The sequence below is a fragment of the Saimiri boliviensis genome, chromosome 8 (assembly GCF_048565385.1).
Source record: "Saimiri boliviensis isolate mSaiBol1 chromosome 8, mSaiBol1.pri, whole genome shotgun sequence".
In the NCBI taxonomy this organism is placed as follows: domain Eukaryota; kingdom Metazoa; phylum Chordata; class Mammalia; order Primates; family Cebidae; genus Saimiri; species Saimiri boliviensis.
This window is the reverse complement of record NC_133456.1, coordinates 8,260,435-8,280,593: the sequence shown is the minus strand read 5'-3', so window position 1 is coordinate 8,280,593 and position 20,159 is coordinate 8,260,435. Positions and strand designations below refer to the sequence as shown.

Below are 20,159 nucleotides of genomic sequence, written 5' to 3'. Positions count from 1 at the left end.
AGAGCTGTGCTGAATCGAGGCCCTCAAAATAAATAAATAAATAAATAAATGCTTGCTGGAGACGTCGCCAAGATGGGACTCTTTCAGAAACTAGGATGGAATGTCAAAAACTCCAATTCAAGGCTGAGCAGTGGCTCATGCCCGTAATCCCAGCATGCTGGGAGGTTGAGGGGGAACTACTTGAAGCCAGGATTTGTAGGTTACAGTGAACTATGATCATACCACTGCACTCCAATGTGGGCCATGTAGTAAGACCCTGTTTCTAAAAATAAATAAAAAAAAAAAACCAACAAAACCCTCTGCAATTCCATAAACTTGGTAAGTTTTCTTCCATCATTAGATTGTCCTTGAGGAACTGTGCCACAGATTTGTCCTGACATCTAGCAGGACCCTTGTTCTTAACTGGTGCTTTATGAATGCTGGCCACACTGAACTGAACCATAAGCAAATATGGTTCCGCTCCCTCATCCACTAGATACAGTATTTTTCTCTCTAGACAGGAGCTGCTGTTTGCAAACCTCCCCCACCCTAAATCTGAGCCAGCGAAGATATAAAACAAACTTGTTCATGGGATTTTGTAGAAAAGGCCTCAAGAAGCAAGGCTTTAGACCAGGAGTTCTGAAAGTGACACATATGCTTGTGAATTTCATACATGCCCCGTGGATGGTCCGTTTCTTTGGAGGGAAGCGTCTTCTATCCCTTCCGATTTTGGATCAGAAGCAGCCGTAGGAGCGGTAGCTCAGGCCAGATTTATATTGTTACTAGACCATAGGCGATTCCTCACCTCTTCAGTCTCCAAAAACAAAGCACACAAAAAAGAACAAGTCTGGTTGTTTTCATCCTTACGGACCAGACACCCCCTGATGAAGGCCCCTGGAGAGTCTTGTGTCTGGTCCCCAGTCTCTCTGCCCAGGTGCCCCCCCAACAATTGAGGATGACTAATGTGTCGTCTATGGGCAAAGAACACCTTCCCATAAACACTTATTTTTCTTAATTCACGCTGAGCTTTTACTTTATTTTTGCTTTAAAGCCACTGTTCTGAAACGTTCTAAAACACCGTAGGAACATGCAGATCGGAACAAAAGCAAATAAATCGAATCCTGTGAAGTAATAAAGCAGACGCCCTTCTCCTAACAGCCAGCACAAAGCTAAATAAAAAATACCAGGCATCCACTGGATAAAGTATTTTCCCCCCTAGACAGGAGCTGCCGTTTGCAAACCTCCCCACCCTAAATCCGAGCCAGCGAAGGTATCATAAAACAAACTACTCCCTTCAGCTCCCAGACTGGAGGCAACAGTTTCAGCAGCACTGTCTATTTCCTTGAGTAACATGAGCTGTTTGAAAGACCTTGGCTTTGACTTCTCTGTACCTGCCTCCAAACACACATGGGGGCGGGGTGGGGTAGGGTAGGGTAGGGGTGATATTGCACCCCTCAAACCCCTTGGCCCTGCGCGACGCCAGGCCTGGCACTGGGCTGGGGAGAAGAAGGGGGGCGCCCTGGATTGGCTGTTCCAGCTGCAGGCAGTTACCTGGGGTAGTGAGTGCTCTCCACAGAGCAGAGCCGGGCTCCCCCATACCCGCGAGTCCAGAAAGGACCCTAGAAAAGGAGGGAGCGCCTGCCCGGCTCCGGAGCTGCGGGGAACCCGGGCGAGCCTTGAAGAGGGTGCGCAGGGAGACCGCAGCCGCTACCGCCCGCTAGCACCTGTGCTCCCAGGGGGCGGGGCCTCGTCCAGGTGTGTGCAGAGGGAGGGCCGCGCGGAGCCCTGGCGGGCGCAGGAGCTCCTTCGGTCCCCCAGCCCAGAAAAGCGCCGGGAGGAGGGCTTTATCCGTACCCCAGCGCCGCGGGAGCCACTGGCACCGCCCGCCTCCTCCGGGGCCACGGGTTTGAGCGCACCGGGCGGCGCGGAGAGGGTTAACCGGGCAGTCCGCTGCTGGAGCGCGCTTAACCCTTCAGCGCCCGCAGGTCAGCCAGGCCAGGCCGGGGTGGAGGCACCCCGAGTCCCACGCGGCGGCCACTCCGAGCGCGCGGGCGGTTCCGGGCAGATCCCCGCGCCGGGCGGCCGACCCTCCGGGGCGCGGCGCGGGCCGTGGGAGGCTCGGGGCGGGCGGGGGGCGGGGGACGGCGGCGGGCGCGCAGCGTCGCCAGGGCGAAGTCGGCGTGCGGCGCGGCGCGGCGGGCGCGGAGCGAGCGGGCGGGCGGGCGCCTCCGTCCCCGGATGTGAGCTCCGGCTGCCCGCGGTCCCGAGCCAGCGGCGGCGCGGGCGGCGGCGGCGGGCACCGGGCACCGCGGCGGGCGGGCGGACGGGCGGGCATGGGGGGCGCGCAGAGCAGCCCCGGCGGCCGGGCCGGCATCACCGCGGCGTCTCTCCGCTAGAGGAGGGGACAAGCCAGTTCTCCTTTGCAGCAAAAAATTACATGTATATATTATTAAGATAATATATACATCGGATTTTATTTTTTTAAAAAGTTTATTTTGCTCCATTTTTTGGAAAAGAGCTTGGGCGGCGAGCGGTTTTTTATCAATTATCCTTATTTTCTGTTATTTGTCCTCGTCCCTCCCCACCCCCTGCTGAAGCGAGAATAAGGGCAGGGACCGCGGCTCCTACCTATTGGTGATCCCCTTCCCCATTCCGCCCCCGCCCAACGCCCAGCACAGTGCCCTGCACACAGTAGTCGCTCAATAAATGTTCGTGGATGATGATGATGATGATGATGAAAAAAATGCAGCATCAACGGCAGCAGCAAGCAGACCACGCGAACGGTGAGCAGCCAGAGCCCGGGCACCCGCTGCCAAATCGGATCCTATCACGGTCTTCCAGCCCCCTCTCCCTTCCCCGAGGGGCCGGGTGGGTTGAGGGCGTTGGAGAGGGTGCTGCCAGCTCGGTGTCGTCTACACAGAGAGGGACATGCGTGACTACCACTCCGCGCTCCCCTCCAGGCCCTGAATGTCAGAGTTAATTCTGCATTTGTGGGGTGGGGGCGGCCGTGGAGTGTGTGGAGCACTGTGCAGCCGGAGGGGCGGAGGGGCGGCGAGTCGGGGTGATTCGGGTTCAGTGTCCTCGGGCTCAACTTTCCTTCTGTGCCCCCGAGCGATGGCAGGGGGCCGCGAGTCTTCAGCCGGAGCCCCCTTGCCAGCCTCTCCTCGCCTTTCCCCTCCTCCCCCGCCTCCTCGTTGACTAGGAAGAAGGTCCCTGGTGGCATCCGGAAAATTCTAGGATTGCCCGGTTTTGCCCTCCGAGCCGGTGGGTGAAGTACACCCCTCCCCTCGCGGGGGAGGCCTGGCCTCGGTGTCATCGGTGGTGTCATCGGGGGAAGGGGCTCGGGTGGAGCGTGCATTCCCGCTCCCTTTCTGGCTGTGCACACGTCGGTAACCTAGCAATGCCCGGGGAGCGGCTGCCGCTGTGGGGCTCCCCTCCCCAGCCCTGGCCCTGGCACCACGTGCAGCTTCCACGCCGGCCGGGGCTGGGTCGAGGGAGGATGGAGCTGGCCAGCCCTCCCCTTTGGAGACCGCCAGTGCCCCCCAACCCCGGTCGGCTGGAAGCCTTTCCGGGTGAGCGCTCCCCTAGGGAGAAGCTTGGCACGACTTGTCCCCGGTTCCGATTGCCCACTGCTCGCCCGCTTTGCCTCCTTCTCAGGCTTTCAGACCGATGCTTGCTTTGACTCTTTACTTAGCAATAATTGGTTTTGCAAACGCTCATTCTCCACCTTTCTGCCACCTCTCTCACTTTGACTTCTGCTTCAGTGAGGAGACTGTGGCAGAGGGTGGCAGGTGCCTGAGAGATCTGCCTGGGAGGTGGCCTGACCCAAAGCTGGTGGGGGCTTTGCATAGGGAGCCTCGCTGGGTTTCTGCCTTGTGTGCACCTGGATGCTAGCCTACACGGAGATAATTCCCTCTTAGGCCTGGAGGCCTCTGGCATAATCCAGCCAGTCTATCCTAGGTGTAGGGGTGCAGGCTGACTGCCTTGCCTGTCTCTCTGGATGCTGGCTTGGCTGATGCTGCTGCAATTTAAAATGCAAAAAAGCCCTAAAGATGTTTTCTGTTTTCGGAAGCCTGTGGAGGAAATGAGTCCCAAGCATCATGAATTTTCATTTGCAGGAAGTGTCAGTGCATAATCTAGATATTTGTTATGGGGTTTTTGGTATTGCCTGGGTGCCTGTGGAAGATCCCCCCCCCACCCCGTACTGAAAAAAAAATGCATTTGTGGCTGTGGAAAGATGTTGGAGTAACACCCTGAAAATGATTAAGACTATTGAATTATTGGTGCTGCCTTTTTTTTCTTGGTGCTAGTGGTAGTTATGTTAGAGAAAAGCTGTTGTACCTATCTGTTAACTCATTAGAGATAGATGGGTTTTAAAAATCAGAGATGTGAATTAAATGTGGGAATGACCTCAGTTTTGTCAGAAGCAATGCATTAAAAGACCCTTTGTGAAGACATGAAGTGAAGGAGTACTAACTCTGCTGGGTGTGATGCAGCATTGATCCTGTGTGATTGACACGGAGACCAGAGCTCGTGGACTTTCTTGCCTCTCTAGCTGACTAAACCCCAGCTTGTGAAAAATAGGACATGAGATTCAAAATGGAAACACAGGAATGAATGATTACCCTGGTTATTGATGGGAGACAACCTTGGATTTTTTTTCTCCTACACTTTGGATCCTCATTTAAAAAAAAAATCTTTGTTTTCTCCTTCTCCCCAGAGGCAAACTATGCAAGAGGCACCAGACTCCCTCTTTCTGGTGAAGGACCAACTTCTCAGCCGAACAGCTCCAAGCAAACTGTCCTGTCTTGGCAAGCTGCAATCGATGCTGCTAGACAGGCCAAGGCTGCCCAAACTATGAGCACCTCTGCACCCCCACCTGTAGGATCTCTCTCCCAAAGAAAACGTCAGCAATACGCCAAGAGCAAAAAACAGGGTAACTCGTCCAACAGCCGACCTGCCCGCGCCCTTTTCTGTTTATCACTCAATAACCCCATCCGAAGAGCCTGCATTAGTATAGTGGAATGGAAGTATCCTTTTTTGGGGGGTAGTCTTTCTCGTTTTCTCTTCTACCATCTGTTTTTTTTAAAAGGATTTGCTTTCTGAAATGACACAAAGCTGTAGCAGTCTGGAATGCGAGCAACAGAAGTTGTATATAAGGGGTTTCATTGTATATACCTTCCTGTCTCCTCGGGTTGCAGAGGGGTGGCTGTACGGGTATATTTAGCCCACTGTCTGGGTGTGTGTGTAGTAGTAGTAGGGGGAGGGAACGACAGCCTGAAACTTCACAGTGGTAGATAATTAAAATGGGGAACCAACCTTTGGTCATTGGACATTAGATGGTTAGTTTTAAATTCTGTGTTGTTTTTGGGCAATACCATGCATTGAACCTATTGCACATAAGGCATACAGATTAGAAAAAAAAAAAAAAAGACTGTATGAGACGCTACTGGAAGGGAATACATTTTTGACCTTTAGTAGAATCTTCTCATTCTGATGTTTGAAATTTGCTTCTGCAACTACAATTAATGCTAAGGTTGCTTCTAGTCTGACATTTGGTGACTCTAATTATTCAGGTAGCTGCAGATATGAACACGTGCTTCCTAGGGAGAGATTACTTTTGATTTTTTTTTTTTCCTGTTCAATGCTGTAACTTCCTGGAATTTCCTTTTGACAAGTTCTGAGAAAGCATTTGAAACGTGAGCATGAGGGAGCCAGGGAAGGGAGAGGTTGGTGTGTGCCTCTTCTTCCTGAGCCCTTATGAGTTATAGAACAGCCCTCTCAGTGGAGGAATTTGCAGTTGCTGCCTTTATAAAAAATTCTGTCTATGTCCTTGGACTGGACTTACATATCTGGGTGTCTCCTTTGTATTTTTAAAATTGAACTCCAAATGCCCCAGAATGGTTGTCATGTCCAAGATCTTGGGAAACGATTGTGCTTCAGCCTGCTTAACCCCTTCCCAAATCTGGAGGCCAACCTCTTCAGAGAAGATTGACCGAGGCCTTCTTTCTGAGCAAATGGCTTTTTAATTAGGCAGATGATTCATTGGTCTGGGTAACATAAAGCATTTCCTTTCCCCAGAAGTGTGTTTGGAACTGACAGGGGCCTTAGAGCAATTCCTAACTATAGGAAGGGGTGTGAATATAGGAATTCCCCCCACCAGGCCCAGAAGGATGGAGGGGCCATACCAAAAGGGGAAGATGTTGGCAACCAGCTAGAAAGTGGAGCTGAAATCCCCTTATAATTTGAGAATCAAGCTCCGCAGCTATTTGCATGCTCTCTGTCTCAGCTGGCTGTTTTCTCTACTTGTGGACAGGAGTTAAGATGAGGTAACTGTCTAGAAAGGTTTTGGAGAGAGCAGCCAAATGCTAGGGTAGGGTTCGAGGGGTTCTTGTGTGCTTTTTCATTTTGCAACAGATGTCCCTTCTCTAGAGTGAGTTATAGTGTCTCTTACATAGGTGGGGTTGTGTGTGTGTGTTTTCTCTTGAAGTTCTCTAGTCTGAGAACCAGGAGGGAGCTCAGTAAGCCAGCGTGTGGCCCAGTGGCATTGCTGGAGTCATGGCAGTGGCTGTACCTTGCCAGGAAGATCTTCTCCTCCTTGGATTGGCTTGACATGACTCTGAGTAAGCAGAGATCTCCTTGTGGGGTCACTGATTTTGTGTGGAATAGGTGGGAGGCCTGATGCTGTTTCTGTTTGTGCACAGTGATGTGTACAGAGCAGTTTTTGCGTATAGAGTGAATTCCTGGATCACGCCGCTGTCTCCCTTCTTTCAGTTGCCAGACACATGTGTACAGGGGTTAGGGGATGTGGCTGCCAATTCAGGGAGAGGCCTGTTTACAAATGGGATAGTTTGTAAAATAGGTAGATCCTTAAATAATATATATATTTAAAAAATGACAGTTTCCTTCTAATTTAGGGAGCAGGCTATAGAAACCCTTTCCACCCCAGCCAGCTCTGTCAGGCCCAGTCCACAGCAGGAGAGCAAGGTCCTTTGTTTTTACAGACAGGCGTGACAGTGTCCTGCCCCCTGAGGGAGTGAGGGATGTTCTCCTTATCAGAAGGAATTGTTAGGATCAGACCCATCTATTTTTCTATGGCTCTGTTCTGCTTCACTTGTGAAAATCTTATGGCAGTGAGGTGGTATCCGCTTGTACCTGGAGACGGAAACTGGACCAGTACAAAGTGAAAATGCAACTTATGTTTAGTCCTCCTGAACAGTGCTAGTGTTTCTCAGAGGTGCTGGTTTATCATTTAGGGATTAGAAAATTGAAAAGGAAGAATGGTAGTGTGAGGGAGGGAAGAGACTATTGTGTTTCTCTAGAGAACAACACTGGGGGCCTTGACATTTTAGATTTCAGTGGAGACCCGTGAAAAGGAAAAATGGAAAGGGAATTCTGAAGTCTTCCTAAGGTGGGCTTGTCTGAAAGTTGGATCCCTGGGTGAAAAAGATTTTATAATATTAGATGAGTTAAGAGAACCAGTGTGAATTAAAGCCAATTGGCTAAAAAGAAACCCATCTAAATTAGTAAGGGAATAATGTTATTCATTGCCTTTTTTTGATGAGTTATCAAAGCTCTTTGAGGATGGAGTTTTATGAAACTCAAGATCTCTCTCTGCAGAGGCCGGGCACGGTGGTTCATGCCTGTAATTCCAGCATTTTGGGAGGTTAAGGTGAGCAGATTGCTTGAGTCCAGGAGTTCAAGACTAGCCTGGGCAACATGACAAAACCCCCATCTCTACTGAAAAAAAAAAAAAAAAAAAAATAGCCAGTCTGGTGGCACATGCCTGTAGTCCTAGCTACTTGGGAGGCTGAGGTGGGAGGATGGCTTGAGCCTGGAAGGTAGAGGTTGCAGCAAGCTGAGATTGCATCAGTACACTCCAGCCTCGGTGACAGTGAGACCCCATTTCCAAAAAAAAAAAAAAAAAAAAAAAAAAAAAGATATCTCTAGAGAGGTAAAGCGTTTGTTTTCTGTAGCATTTTTGGATTTTCCAAAAGAATGTCAGGACAAATGGAGGATAGTTCTGTTTGTAGCCTCCAGTTTTATGTATGTTGAGGTATTTGGTTAAACCGTGGCCTTGCCTCTTGTGGGTAAGTGTGTATAGGCGAAGCACTGTCGTAAAATCAAGCCCAGGAATTGCAGATGAGGCTGGTGCTCGTGAAACCTTGCATTTGGAAAGGCTGAAAACCCAAAGAAGAAAAACAGTCATTTTGGCAGATGTCAAATTTTGTATTGCCAGTTTTGACAATGTCTCTTAATAACACCAGAATGTTTAGGCAAGTATTTCTTGAAGGCTGATCTCACAGTGGTTCTTCCAGATAGACCACCGAGATTGAGAATTGTTAAACCCTACTTTTAATGTGTCTGGTGCTGATTTCATATGGCTTTTTAATTTAATTTGTTTACAAATTGAGCACGGTAACAGCATATTATAAACTGAGCTCCAGTCCAGCTCTAATCTGAAGCGGTTATAGCCATGGATTCCTCTAGCAGAGAAAGCAGAGGCAGGAGCTGAAGCCTGGCTCGCTGCTGATCACATCTGAGGTATTGGAACATGCCATGAGAAAGTCACAGGTAGAACGGAGAAGGTCCTGGTGACTTGACCTGGCCCAATCCAGACAGGCGATTTAGGCTGACCCTGCCAAGAATAGCCCCTGAGAAAATGGCTCTAACACATGGAGGCAAGGCTCTGCAGAAGAGATTTACCCCATGATGACTTCCCTGTGTCTACCACAGCCGGGAACTTAGCAAGGCCCTTGTCACTTTTAAACCTATAAAAGCAGAAACCTGGTTCACACAGTGCCCTAATTGGATGTACTTTTAGGTTTCAGTAGACAGTGTGCAGCAGAAGAATGAGTGTAACATGATCCTTGCAACAGAAGGAAAGGACGTTTGATAGGACAGGTCATTTGATAGGAGGCTCCACTGTGAGATGACCACTGACGATTACTTGTGCTGAAAACCTAGCAGTTTCAGCAGTCAGCCGAAATATGATTTGTGTATGCCATTTTCATTTTAAAGGTGCTTCGCAAGTGGTGTGAGCGGGAGTGTGATGAGGGACATGGTTTGTGTTTCCATAACACATATATACCTTAACAAGATTTTTCAGACCATTTGACATATTTATATTATTGGCTATTTTTGCCAATTGTGTGGCCTTAGCTATTTACATCCCATTCCCTGAAGATGATTCTAATTCAACAAATCATAACTTGGTAAGTGTCCTGAGAGTTCCTGCTGGTCCTGGTATATGGTTATCATTTGCTTCTATACTTAAAACTGGCAGCTTGCCTTTTGGGTGGTTGAAGTTTTTACAGCCATGCATGTGGTGTTTCTTGGGGCTTTGCAACAGTGGTTTTTTTGTTTGTTTGTTTTAACCTGTATTCTCAAATTTATACTGAATGAAAGTATTTAAAGTCATGAATCTTTTATAAATAGATATGGGATTGTTATGGAAGAGATTTGTAGCAGATTTTCTCTCCATATAAGTTTTTGCTACCATTCTTTTCCTGACAGTGTTAGTTTTTTTTGTTTTGTTTTTTAAATCTAGTGTTCTTGGGAGTGGTGGGTACTTTGGTCAGTTCTGGTAAGTAGAGAATTATCATAGACTTTGTACATGAACTATTTTTAGAGAAGTAGAATACAACAAAACTAATAAATCTACATAGAGCATAATTTGGAGAATAATATGTATTATTGAATACATGGTATGGTATTAAAGTTTCTACTCCGTGTCCTATGAAATGCCCCCACATCCTATGATGTGTCCCAAGATAAAATAATTGTATGGTTAAATTTTTCAGGATGCTTTCATATACTTTGCTGCCTTCTTAAAGATTTATAGTGCATGCTAGCTTAGTAAAAGCGTTGGGAAGTTCTGCAGTTAAAAAACAGGTTTCCTTTTGTTTAACTCAGCTAGTCCCTAAAAAGTAATCAGTCATAAATTCTTTAAACATTTTTTTTTTTCTTTTGGCAAAAGACTTTAACATCATGGAACTGGTGGTCCATGGAACTTCCTTTGGGAAAGGTTGATATAGTTAAAAAAAAAAAAAAAAAAGCACTGAAGAGCACTAGACTGCCACTAGGATCTTGTCCCAGTCACCTGTCAACTAGTTGTATTTGGGGTCATTTTTCATACCTTTCTGCATTGCCATGCAGCTACCAGCAATTGGGAGGACTGGATAAGAAGATTGCTAGGATCGTTTTTACCTCTGACATTCTGCAATCTTTCTTTGATGATTCAGAAGCCATTTCAGGATTTTTCTGGTGCTGCAGCATCCTTCTTGCAAGGATTGGTTCTTTGCAGTCAGAAGCCATGCAGGATGGTAGATGAAGGGGAGCCCATGCCGGATAACAGGAAACTCTATTGTTTTTCTTCTCTTCTCTTAGCTGGTTCCGTTTGTTTTTGGCTTCTCATGTTGAAGCTCTATTTTAGCAGGGCTGGATGTTCCTAACTGAGCGAGCGTTGTAAAGGCAAACACACTAGGCTCTCCCTTGTGTGGGAGAGCTCTGCTGGCTTCTGAAGATAGTGAAATTATGCTCTTGTGAATAAGCCTTAACGATTTATGTACAGGATTTCATGTTACATTTAAAATGTTGTGGCACATTTCAGATGTAATGTGATGTCTATTTGTATTTGGGCTTTGGTAGTTTGATATCTAGAGAATTTTCTAAAAATTTTGGGTATTGTTGCTGAAAAGGTAACTATAAATGGGAGTTGGATAACCACATAAACACTGGTAGTATATACTTTTACTATGCCAGAGATCATTTGTGTAACTCTGAACATTTTACATAGCTTTTGATTTGCTTGTAGCCATGTGACACTAGATGATTGTTTTAAATAAAAAGCAGACGTGGTGGGAAGCCTCCCATCGATGGAGATAGATCATTATAGTCGAGGCCAGAGATGGTGTTAGCCTTCTTACCAAATTTAACGATGTGGATGGTGACCCAGATTGTTGCTTTTTGTAGCTCAAGAGAACACGATTAAACAAACTTAGAAAATAAATACCTTTCGGAAAGGCAGATTAATTCAGATCAATGGAATAATTAATGTAGCTGCATGTGTAAGCCAATTAATATTCTGAAATTTTCGCAGGGAAATTCAGGGCACTGGTGTAAGTGCTGTCAGACCATTTGGATTTCTCAGCTAAGAAATGAGGAAATGAAATACAAGAAATGGATAAATCTCTCTTCTTCCTTTTGCACCCCCTCTCCAGTAAATCCTTTCTTGACAATTCTTAAGCATTGGACTTTTTTTTTTTTTTTAATGGGGGATTTGGCAGTGTGTTAATTTGGCAGGCCTTTCTAAAAGCCAACGTATATTCCTTTGACCTCTTCACATAGTATTCTGAAACTCATGGCATTCAACTTTGTGTCTTACTTTGACTTGGATGGTCACATGGCCAGATGAATTTATACTCTGCTTTACTCTTTAAATACTTCCTTTCTCACTGTGGGAAGGGAAGATCTTTGTGGATTTCCTTCTGACTTTTAGCAAGGTCCCATGCCATCTTGGTCCTCCCATGAGGGAGCTGTTTTTTTTTTTTTTAAATACATTTGACCCAATTTGTACCAGAGTGATTGCTCTATTTTTGGGATTGGTTTAGAGGCAGCTAAATGAAGCTTATTTTTGATCTGTAGTAAATACCTTTCATTTAATGTGAATGGTAAAATCAAAGGACAGAGTCCGCAATGAGTTGGAAAGCTGCATGTATCCGGAAGCTGCTGGTTTTCTTTGCCTGATAGCTCCATGGGAAAGGTGTGTGTTGAGCAGTTAGAGTGAGATTCAGGGCCAGCTTTATAGGTGATGTTTCTGCCTGTTACCAGTTACCTAGTAAAATTACTACTTTTGTTGGGTAAGTGGCCATCCCCATTGACCCAATGTGTCTTCGTTCTGGATAGGATGTAACTCAGCTAGTTTTGGGATTTGGAAACTACCTTGGGGGTGGGGGCGGGGCGGCAGAAGTTTTCCCAAGGATAGTTTTTGTTCTTTATTTATTTTTTAAAAATATAAACAGTCTCAAGTTTTTATGCAGCTTTCATTTATGGACTTGCAGGGACTGGTGGAGGCTGAAGTCATGGAAACGGTGCAACTCAGTTCCCACAGTAATATCCCTCCTAGCTCAGTCGGTAGTGGTGTTTCCTCAGTTCTGCTTATGGAAAGCAAATGTCATTTATTTTATTTTCTTAGCACAGAGGAGGGGAATGCCTCTGTATCAAGTGTCAGAGTGGGGATGATTACAATATCATACTTCACTGTGATGAAAAATGCTTTATTTTTTATCATTCAGTTTCTTATAAGCAAACCGACATGGTTGAACAGTTTTGAGTCTGTGTAATCTGTCCGCGGTACTCTCCCTCCTGATGCTACCTCCTAGTTCTCTGGAGTGTGGAGCCGCTTAAAATTAAAAACGTCCAGAATGAGGATCTTCATCTGCCAAATCAGACCTTCCTTGACCTCTACTGATGGCTGCACTCACCTCTAAGCCATCTCTAAAGCAGCACTAAGTACCTGGAGGGCACGGCCCAGGGCCCATGCCCCTCTACCCCCTTATCTAGCAAAGGACCTGATATACAAGGTGTTTTTTAAACCAAACTGAAAGTTTCACTGTCTGTGACCCTTTTCTTGCCCCTCTTCTCATCTTGTTGTTGAGCTTGCTGGGTTTTGAGCCTGTTGACATTTTGCCTCTAGAGGCCCACAAGTCCCCTTCCTGTCCATTCGTTCCACTGGCAAGTGACTTTTGCTGGAGAAGTGATCCTGAGGCCTCAGTGTCTACCCATTCCCCACTGGGGTAAGGCCAGAGTGTGGCCAGGTTCAGCTTGGTCCGGTCCAGCTTTATTGGGTTTTGTCTCCACTCCTCTCCTTTATAGCTCCACTCATTTGTCCACACAAGTTCCTAAACACCCCTCCTCCCCCCACTTGCCCACCTCCTGGCTTCTTTATTTGAAATGTCTCTTCCTTCGTACTACCCTTCTTTTTTCTTTGAGACAGGGGTCGCCCAGGCTGGCGTGCAGTGGCGTGATCTTGGCTCACTGGTGTGCAGTGGTGCAATCTTGGCTCACTGCAACCTCTGCCTCTAGGGCTCAAACAATCCTCTTACCTCAACTGCCTGAGTAGCTGGGACTATGGGCACCTGCCACTGCACCTGACTAATTTTTGTATTTTTTGTAGAGATGGGGTTTCACCATCTTGCCCAGGCTGGCCTCAAACTCCTGGACTCCAGCAATCCACCCACCTTGGCCTCCCAAAGTGCTAGGATTACATGTGTGAGCCATGGCGCCCGGCCTCTACTGCCTCTTCTTTACTGTCACTCTCCTTGCAGCTACTCAAGAATAATCTCAGATCGTGTTTCTTCCATGAGGCCTTTCCTGAAACTGATCCAAACAATCTAAACCTCTTTTTGTAGCATTTTGCACATAAAATACCCTATATTTTAAATTTATATGCACATCTTTATCCTCTTAAGCATCTTCAGAATACAGTTCATAGTGAAGCTTTCTGAATCCCCAGCCATGCCTGATGCAGTGGTAGCGGTATATGGTAGATGTAGATATTGCTGATATACACCAAACAAATGGCTCTCCTGGGAGAAGTATCTCCATCACTCCTTCCTCTGAGCCGTGTTTTGGATTTTCATGAGTGGCAGGTTCCTCTGTGGATTTCTTGCAGGTCCTTAGCCGGGAATGAGTGGGAAGGTGTACGTGTTATTCCTGAAAAGCTTAGGGTCTGTGGCCCTTCTTGTGTACCTCTGGCTGAAAGAGCCCTCAGTGCTGGCTTTCACAGCTGAGCAGTCTAGGAGATTTTGTGCTCTGGTTCCAGGGCTCAGAGTAGCAAGAATGGTGGGACCTGTCTGAGAAGCAGTGCTGGGCTGTGAATGCTTGTCTGTGGGACCAGATGCTTTACAGTGGCCAGGAATGCTGTGGGACAGCCTACTTTGATGGCTTTCTTTCCTCCATGGCTAAGATCTGAGTGTCGTGTTAACTGGACTTAAAAAGCAAGTCCATTGTATCTGCGTGGTCATGTAGTTCAGCATCACGTGGCTTTTGCATCTGGTGGTGTGAGCCGTAACACCTGAAACACAATTTTATAACCTGGCTCCTTGGGCGTAGCCTGTATGGTGGGGGTTAGGTCTGTACGCCATTAAGACTGCGTCTGTGCTTGGTCTTCGTTCTCTTGGAATTGAGCTTTCTTATTTCTGTATGCCTAGGTTCTGTCTATTCTTGGACAGCTCCTATGCCGCTTCTTCCCTTGAGCCTTCTCTGATCTACTCCCTGCCTGCCTTCATCTGAGAACTTGCTTTCCCTCTGGACTCCCCTTTGCTTAGTCCACTCTCCTGTAAAGACGCCAGCCCCTTTCCCCCGGTTTGTAACTGTTATGGGAAGTGGTATGGAGTGTGATGGTCTGCCCATGGGCTGTGGGGTCTGGCAGCCTGGCTGTTTGGCTGATTAGCGGAGTGACTTTGGATGAAACTAGAGTATGCGTTCCTAGAGGCAGAGACTGCAGTCTGATTTGGGTGTATAGCCTTGTGAACTTAATTCTGTGCCTGGCACACAGGAAGCACATCAGGAAATACACGTCAAATGAGTGAGTAAATAAATGCATGACCACACAAGGCCTCCATGGTATATTCTTGTAGATCATTAGTTAATTATCAACAATGGCTAATGATTAATGTTTGCCTGAGAGGCTGACTTTTTGTCCAGCAGTAATGACATCCCGGGAAACACCTGGCAGAGTTCGTCTTTAATTCAGGATTGTATCTTTCTTGGCAAATTTAACTTTTTATTAAAGAGAGAAGAAAGACAAGTACTTGCTACTTTTTGAATCTGTAATTTATAACCTGGCTTCTGTGTTCAGTGTTGTACATGAGCCACATTGCCGATGATTCTATTTGGATGGATGTGTGACTGTTACCTTTCACATAAAAATTGATTGAGCCAGTCATAGTGGTGTCCGCCTGTAGTCCCAGCTATGTGGGAGGCTGGGGCAGGAGGCTTGCTTGAGCCCAAGAGTTTGAGACTGTAGGGGACTGTGCTTGAGCCACTGCACTCTAGCCTGGGTAACAGAGCAAGACTCCATATTAAAAAAAAAAAAAAAAAAAGGAGAGAGAGTCTCAAAATGACCAGAGTAGATGGACTAGATGGACTTGTGTAGTAAAACTCTACCCAAAGCTGGTTTCCTGATGATACAATGTGAAACAATCTATGTGCTATACAGATAATGATATCTCTTTTGTTAAGCCTTATGTCATATTGACAAAGACATTACCTTGATTGAGTATTGACAGTTTTTCCAAAATAAAATCCAACTTTTAATTGAGAGTTGTGGCTGGGTATGGTAGTTCACACCTGTAATCCCAGCACTTTGGGAGGCTGAGGAGGGAGGATTGCTGGAGGCCAGGAGTTCAAGACCCAGACTGGGCAACTTAGTGAGATTCTGTCTCTCAAAAAAAAAAAAAAATTAGCCAGGCGTGGTGGTGTGCACCTGTGGTCCCAGCTACTCAGGAGACTGAGGTGGGAGGATTGCTTGTGCCTGGGAGGTCAAGGCTGCAGTGAGCTGTGATTGTGCTACCGCGCTCTGGGCTGAGTGACAGAATGAGACCCTGTCTGAAAAATAAAGAAAAAAAAATTTAGATTTTTTACTATTAAAATTCCTTAGGAAGAATTCCAGTGGGGGTCCTTGCTCATTTGGTTTGTTTTTAAAATGTGAATATTATTATTTTATAGTCATACCTATACAATGAACCTCCCCATCTAGACCCTTTCACTAGTGAGACCACCGTAGAGTGGGGATATTTGCTTATATTAGAATATTAGCCAGAACTCTTTGGATTACAGATTGTGGGAATACAACTCACTCAAATTGGCTTAGCTGAAAAAAAAGTCCACATGTATATGCAATTTATAAACTCAGTTAACCGAAGAGTCCAGTGGGTTGAAATGGCACCAGACACAGCTGGAAAGGGGGCTTAAAAGATGTCACCAGGATTCTCTCCCTGCCCTGCACCCTCAGGTTTCTGAGCCAGAGTCCGACTGACCTCTAGTAGGTCAGCCTCACGTGTTGCCTATGTGTATATCTTCCTCAGCTCATTTTGTGGAGGGCATGTGGGGACATGCATTTCTTTCTTTCTTTTAAATTTAATTTTAAGTTCTGGGGTACGTTTACAGGACACGCAGGTTTGTACGTAGATAAACGCATGCCATGGTGGTTTGCTACACTGGCAGCCCATCACCTAGGTATTAAGCCCCATCATACATTAGCTGTTTATCCCGATGCTCTCCGTCCTGCATTTCTTTTTTTGTCATTTTGCCTTTTGTGTTTTTTTGAGACAGAGTCTCTCCCTGTTGCTCAGGCTGGAGTGCAGTAGTGCGATCTCAGCTCACTGCAACCTCTGCCTCCTGGGTTCAAGTGATTCCCCTGCCTCAGCCTCCCGAGAAGCTGGCATGACAGGCGCGTGCCACCACGCCCTTCTAATTTTTGTATTTTTAGTAGAGACGGGGTTTCACCATGTTGCCCAGGATGGTCTCAGTCTCCTGACATTGTGACCTGCCTACCTCAGCCTCCCAAAGTGCTGGGATTACAGGCGTGAGTCACCATGCCCGGCATATTTTTTTGTTTTTTTAACATTTATTTTAGGTTTGGGGGTACATGTGAAGGTTTGTTACATAAGTAAACATGCGTCGCGGGGATTTGTTGTACATAATTATTTCATCACCCAGGTATTAAGCCCAGTACCCAGCAGTTGTCTTTTCTGTTCCTGTCCCTCCTCCTAGCCTCCCACCGTCAGGTGGATCCAGCGTCACTGTTTCCCTCTGCGTGTTCATCTTATCATTTAGCCCCCACTTACAAGCGAGGACAATGCATTTCTTTCTTTTCTTTTTTTTTTTTTTTTTTTGAGACGGAGTTTCGCTCTTGTTACCCAGGCTGGAGTGCAATGGCGCGATCTCGGCTCACTGCAACCTCCGCCTCCTGGGTTCAGGCAATTCTCCTGCCTCAGCCTCCTGAGTAGCTGGGATTACAGGCACGCGCCACCATGCCCAGCTGATTTTTTGTATTTTTAGTAGAGACGGGGTTTCACCATGTTGACCAGGATGGTCTCGATCTCTTGACCTCGTGATCCACCCGCCTCGGCCTCCCAAAGTGCTGGGATTACAGGCTTGAGCCACCGCGCCCGGCGCATTTCTTTCTTAACCTCAGCTTAAGTTCAGTGTTTTAAAAATGATTGTGTCAGAAACAGAGACCTCTGTAGCAGATTGGTGGGTAGTTTTCTTTTTTTGACCTTCTCTATCAGTGTTTTTTTTTACTTTTTGACTGTCTGACAAATGTGAGAAGTACCCGATTCAGGGGGGACAGCGTGGCCGGTAGGAGAGACAGTGGGTCTTGTTAAATAGCAGTGGTGATGGGGACACTCCTCAACAGACAGCGATAGCTTCTCACCAAAGAAAGTTCCTAAATGAATGGAAGAGGTTCTAGAATTCTGGTGGTGGGTTTACAGGGAGGTACCATGTGCACTGTTACTGTTGAGTGGACGGATGTGCAGAGGGGAGGGGTGTTGGTGGTGCCCCTGGACTAGCAGGGGTGGAGGGCTGCTTAGCAGTTGATCCAGGAGTAGATGTTAGCATCCCCACCATGCAGCTACAGGAGGTGGTCCTCAAGTCCTGTCTGCTCATGTGATGGAAGTAAGAAAAGTGGAGCAGGGGGTCTTCCTTTTTTAAGTCAAATGAGATTGGTATTCTCCAAGCTGGGGTTCTTGTGTGCTGTAAGTGTTTGGCTGGGCAGGCAAAGCTGGAAATGGGTGATGTGGAGGAAGAAACGGTGAGAATAACTGAAGATAGGATGAAGGAGGAACTGCCTGAACTGATTAGTCAGCTTCAGCTCCACATTCCCGTGTGTGTGTGCGTGTGTGTGTGTGTGTGTGTGTGTGTGTGTTGAGTGAGAGCTGATGCTCATGAGTGTGTGAGCTGGGAGAAAGGTGGAAGAGGATGTTGTTGACACAGACCTTGTCTTCCTCTGGTGGCTTTAACTAAGCAGGGCCCCAGACACTGCCCAGGCTGGGTGGGAAAATGACTTTCTTCTCCAGAACCTCAAAGCAGTTATTTTTGCTAATTTTTTTCCTTCCTCTGTGCTAGGTGAGTGGTAATTTTTAAAATCACAGGACATCTGTTGAAATTATTGAATGAATAAATGCAAGGTCAGGCTGGAGCACGGCCCACGGGCCGCATGCGGCCCCCTGAGGCCATTTATCTGCCCCCCCCACCCCGCGCTTCAGGAAGGGGCACCTCTTTCACTGGTGGTCAGTGAGAGGAGCACAGTATGTGGCGGCCCTCCAATGGTCTGAGGGACAGTGAACTGGCCCCTGTGTAAAAAGTCTGGGGCCGCCTGGAGGGAATCAGGGGCTGACCTGAGGGAGGGCGGGAAGGCAGGTGCAAATTGTTCAGGGATAGTATGGTGGGAACCCGGGCCTCGGCTGGCCCTGGAGGAGCCCAGCCAGGGAAGGCTGGAAGAGGTGGCCCAGGTGAGCTTTGCCTGGGAACTCAAAGCGGCTAGGCGAGAGGCGCCTGCTCTTTCTCCCTCCCTTTTCACGCAGTACTCATCTTCTGAGGGCTGACTGACTCCTGTTCCTGTGTCCATGGGGGATTCGTGCATATCGCAGACTCACAGATACTCTTTCAGCATTATCAGGGCACGGGCTTATAAGGAAGGAAATTGAGGCACCTTTATTCAACAAATACTGATTGAGACCTCCTGTGCAGAGCACAGCAGCCCTCCGCGGCGGCTCCCCACACTTGTTAGGAAGGAAAACCTGCAGCGTGGGGTTGGAGAACAGCTAGATGTGTTTTCATAGTTTGCATTCTTACTATAAATCATCACTCAAAAGTGACCCAAGTAACACAGGAATACATTATTTTAAATAATTAAAATAATACAGGTAAAGTAAAACTCCTTTACCTACCCAACTCATTCTAATTACAATCATCAGTTCCATGTGACCCTTCTGAATTGTTTTTCACAGGATGTATGTATGTGTGTGTATATATCACCTGTGTATTTGTTTTTCACAGCGAGTATGTATGTGTATATATCCTGTGTATTTTGAAACATAAATACGGTTTATTTTAAATTTCATGCAAGTAGGAACATGTATTCTATAGCTTCCTTTTTTCCACTCAATAGACCTTACAGACCTTTCCATATCTGTATGCAGAGATCTAACAACTTCATAGTTGGCATAAAATATTCCATGTATAAATGTCCCACAGTTTATTTTCTTTGTGATGAACATTTAGGGTAATTCCAAAAGTTTTACTGTTTCAAATCATGCTGCATTGTGTATCCTTCGTGTGCTTCTTTGTGCATGCAAGAAAACATTTGTCTGGGATGAGAACTCAGAAGTAAGCTAAGTAAGCTCTCTGCGTTGGAGGGCGTGTGTGTTTTTAATGTCCACGCTTATTGCCACATCGTCCTTCACTAAGCCTGTAGTCTTTTACTTCACACCACATCTCACTGCCTCAGCAGTCATTTCACTCTGCAGAGTGACCTCATGTGTTCTGTATCTTAGGCTGTACAAAAGGAAGTCTTGGGGGTTGGGTCTGGCCTCTCTCTGGGATGTTAGTAGCATCTAGAGCATCTGGTTAGAGCAGAAAGTCTATAAACCTGAGCTCTAGATTTTTGGAATCTCCTTTGCATCAGTGACCAGATAAAAGGCACCAAAACTTATTCTTCTTTCCCTTACTTTTGGTGCCAGGTGCTTAGATACTGTTTTTTTTTTTTTTTTTTTTTTTTTTTTCGAGTGAAATATTTGTTCCAGGTAGCTAATAGGTAAATAAGTTTCTAATACAAAAACTAAGTCTTGGTTTTGAAATGTTTGCTTGCTGCAGTCTGGTTTCATGACAAATATTATTGCCTTTATGTCCCTGTTATTTGGGGAAGAAAAATATCCAATCTGATATGTCTCTGATGTCCCATGTTCTTATGATCTGTTTTATTTTCACACACGGTGAAATCTCACTATTATTAGGGTGTTTGGGGTTTGTGCCCTTTCTACTTTCAAAATCTCTGAGGTGGTTTAGCAAATGGAATTTGATGAAAAGTGAAGCAGTTGGGAATGGAAGCGAAGTCCACCTGGCAAGGCGCTCAAGGGGAGCGGATTGCTGACACCTGGACATGGAATTGG

At 46.5% G+C, this 20,159-nt stretch overlaps 1 protein-coding gene across 18 annotated transcripts in view; it reads left to right on the top strand.

Moving 5' to 3' along the window:
• The first annotated feature begins 2,208 nt into the window (after window positions 1–2,208).
• CACNA1D (calcium voltage-gated channel subunit alpha1 D) overlaps window positions 2,209–20,159 on the top strand; it is a 321,073-nt gene continuing 303,122 nt past the window's right edge. For 13 of the 18 annotated variants that reach the window (XM_074403661.1, XM_074403655.1, XM_074403658.1 and 10 more), the window contains exons 1-3: window positions 2,210–2,762; window positions 4,700–5,009; window positions 9,089–9,194. In XM_074403661.1, coding sequence (XP_074259762.1) covers window positions 2,696–2,762; window positions 4,700–5,009; window positions 9,089–9,194 — 483 coding nt within the window. In that variant the 5' untranslated portion in view covers window positions 2,210–2,695. Of the gene's footprint in view, window positions 2,763–4,699; window positions 5,010–9,088; window positions 9,195–20,159 lie in introns of all 18 variants that reach the window. The other 5 variants (XM_074403664.1, XM_074403666.1, XM_074403665.1 and 2 more) reach the window with 2 other exon arrangements.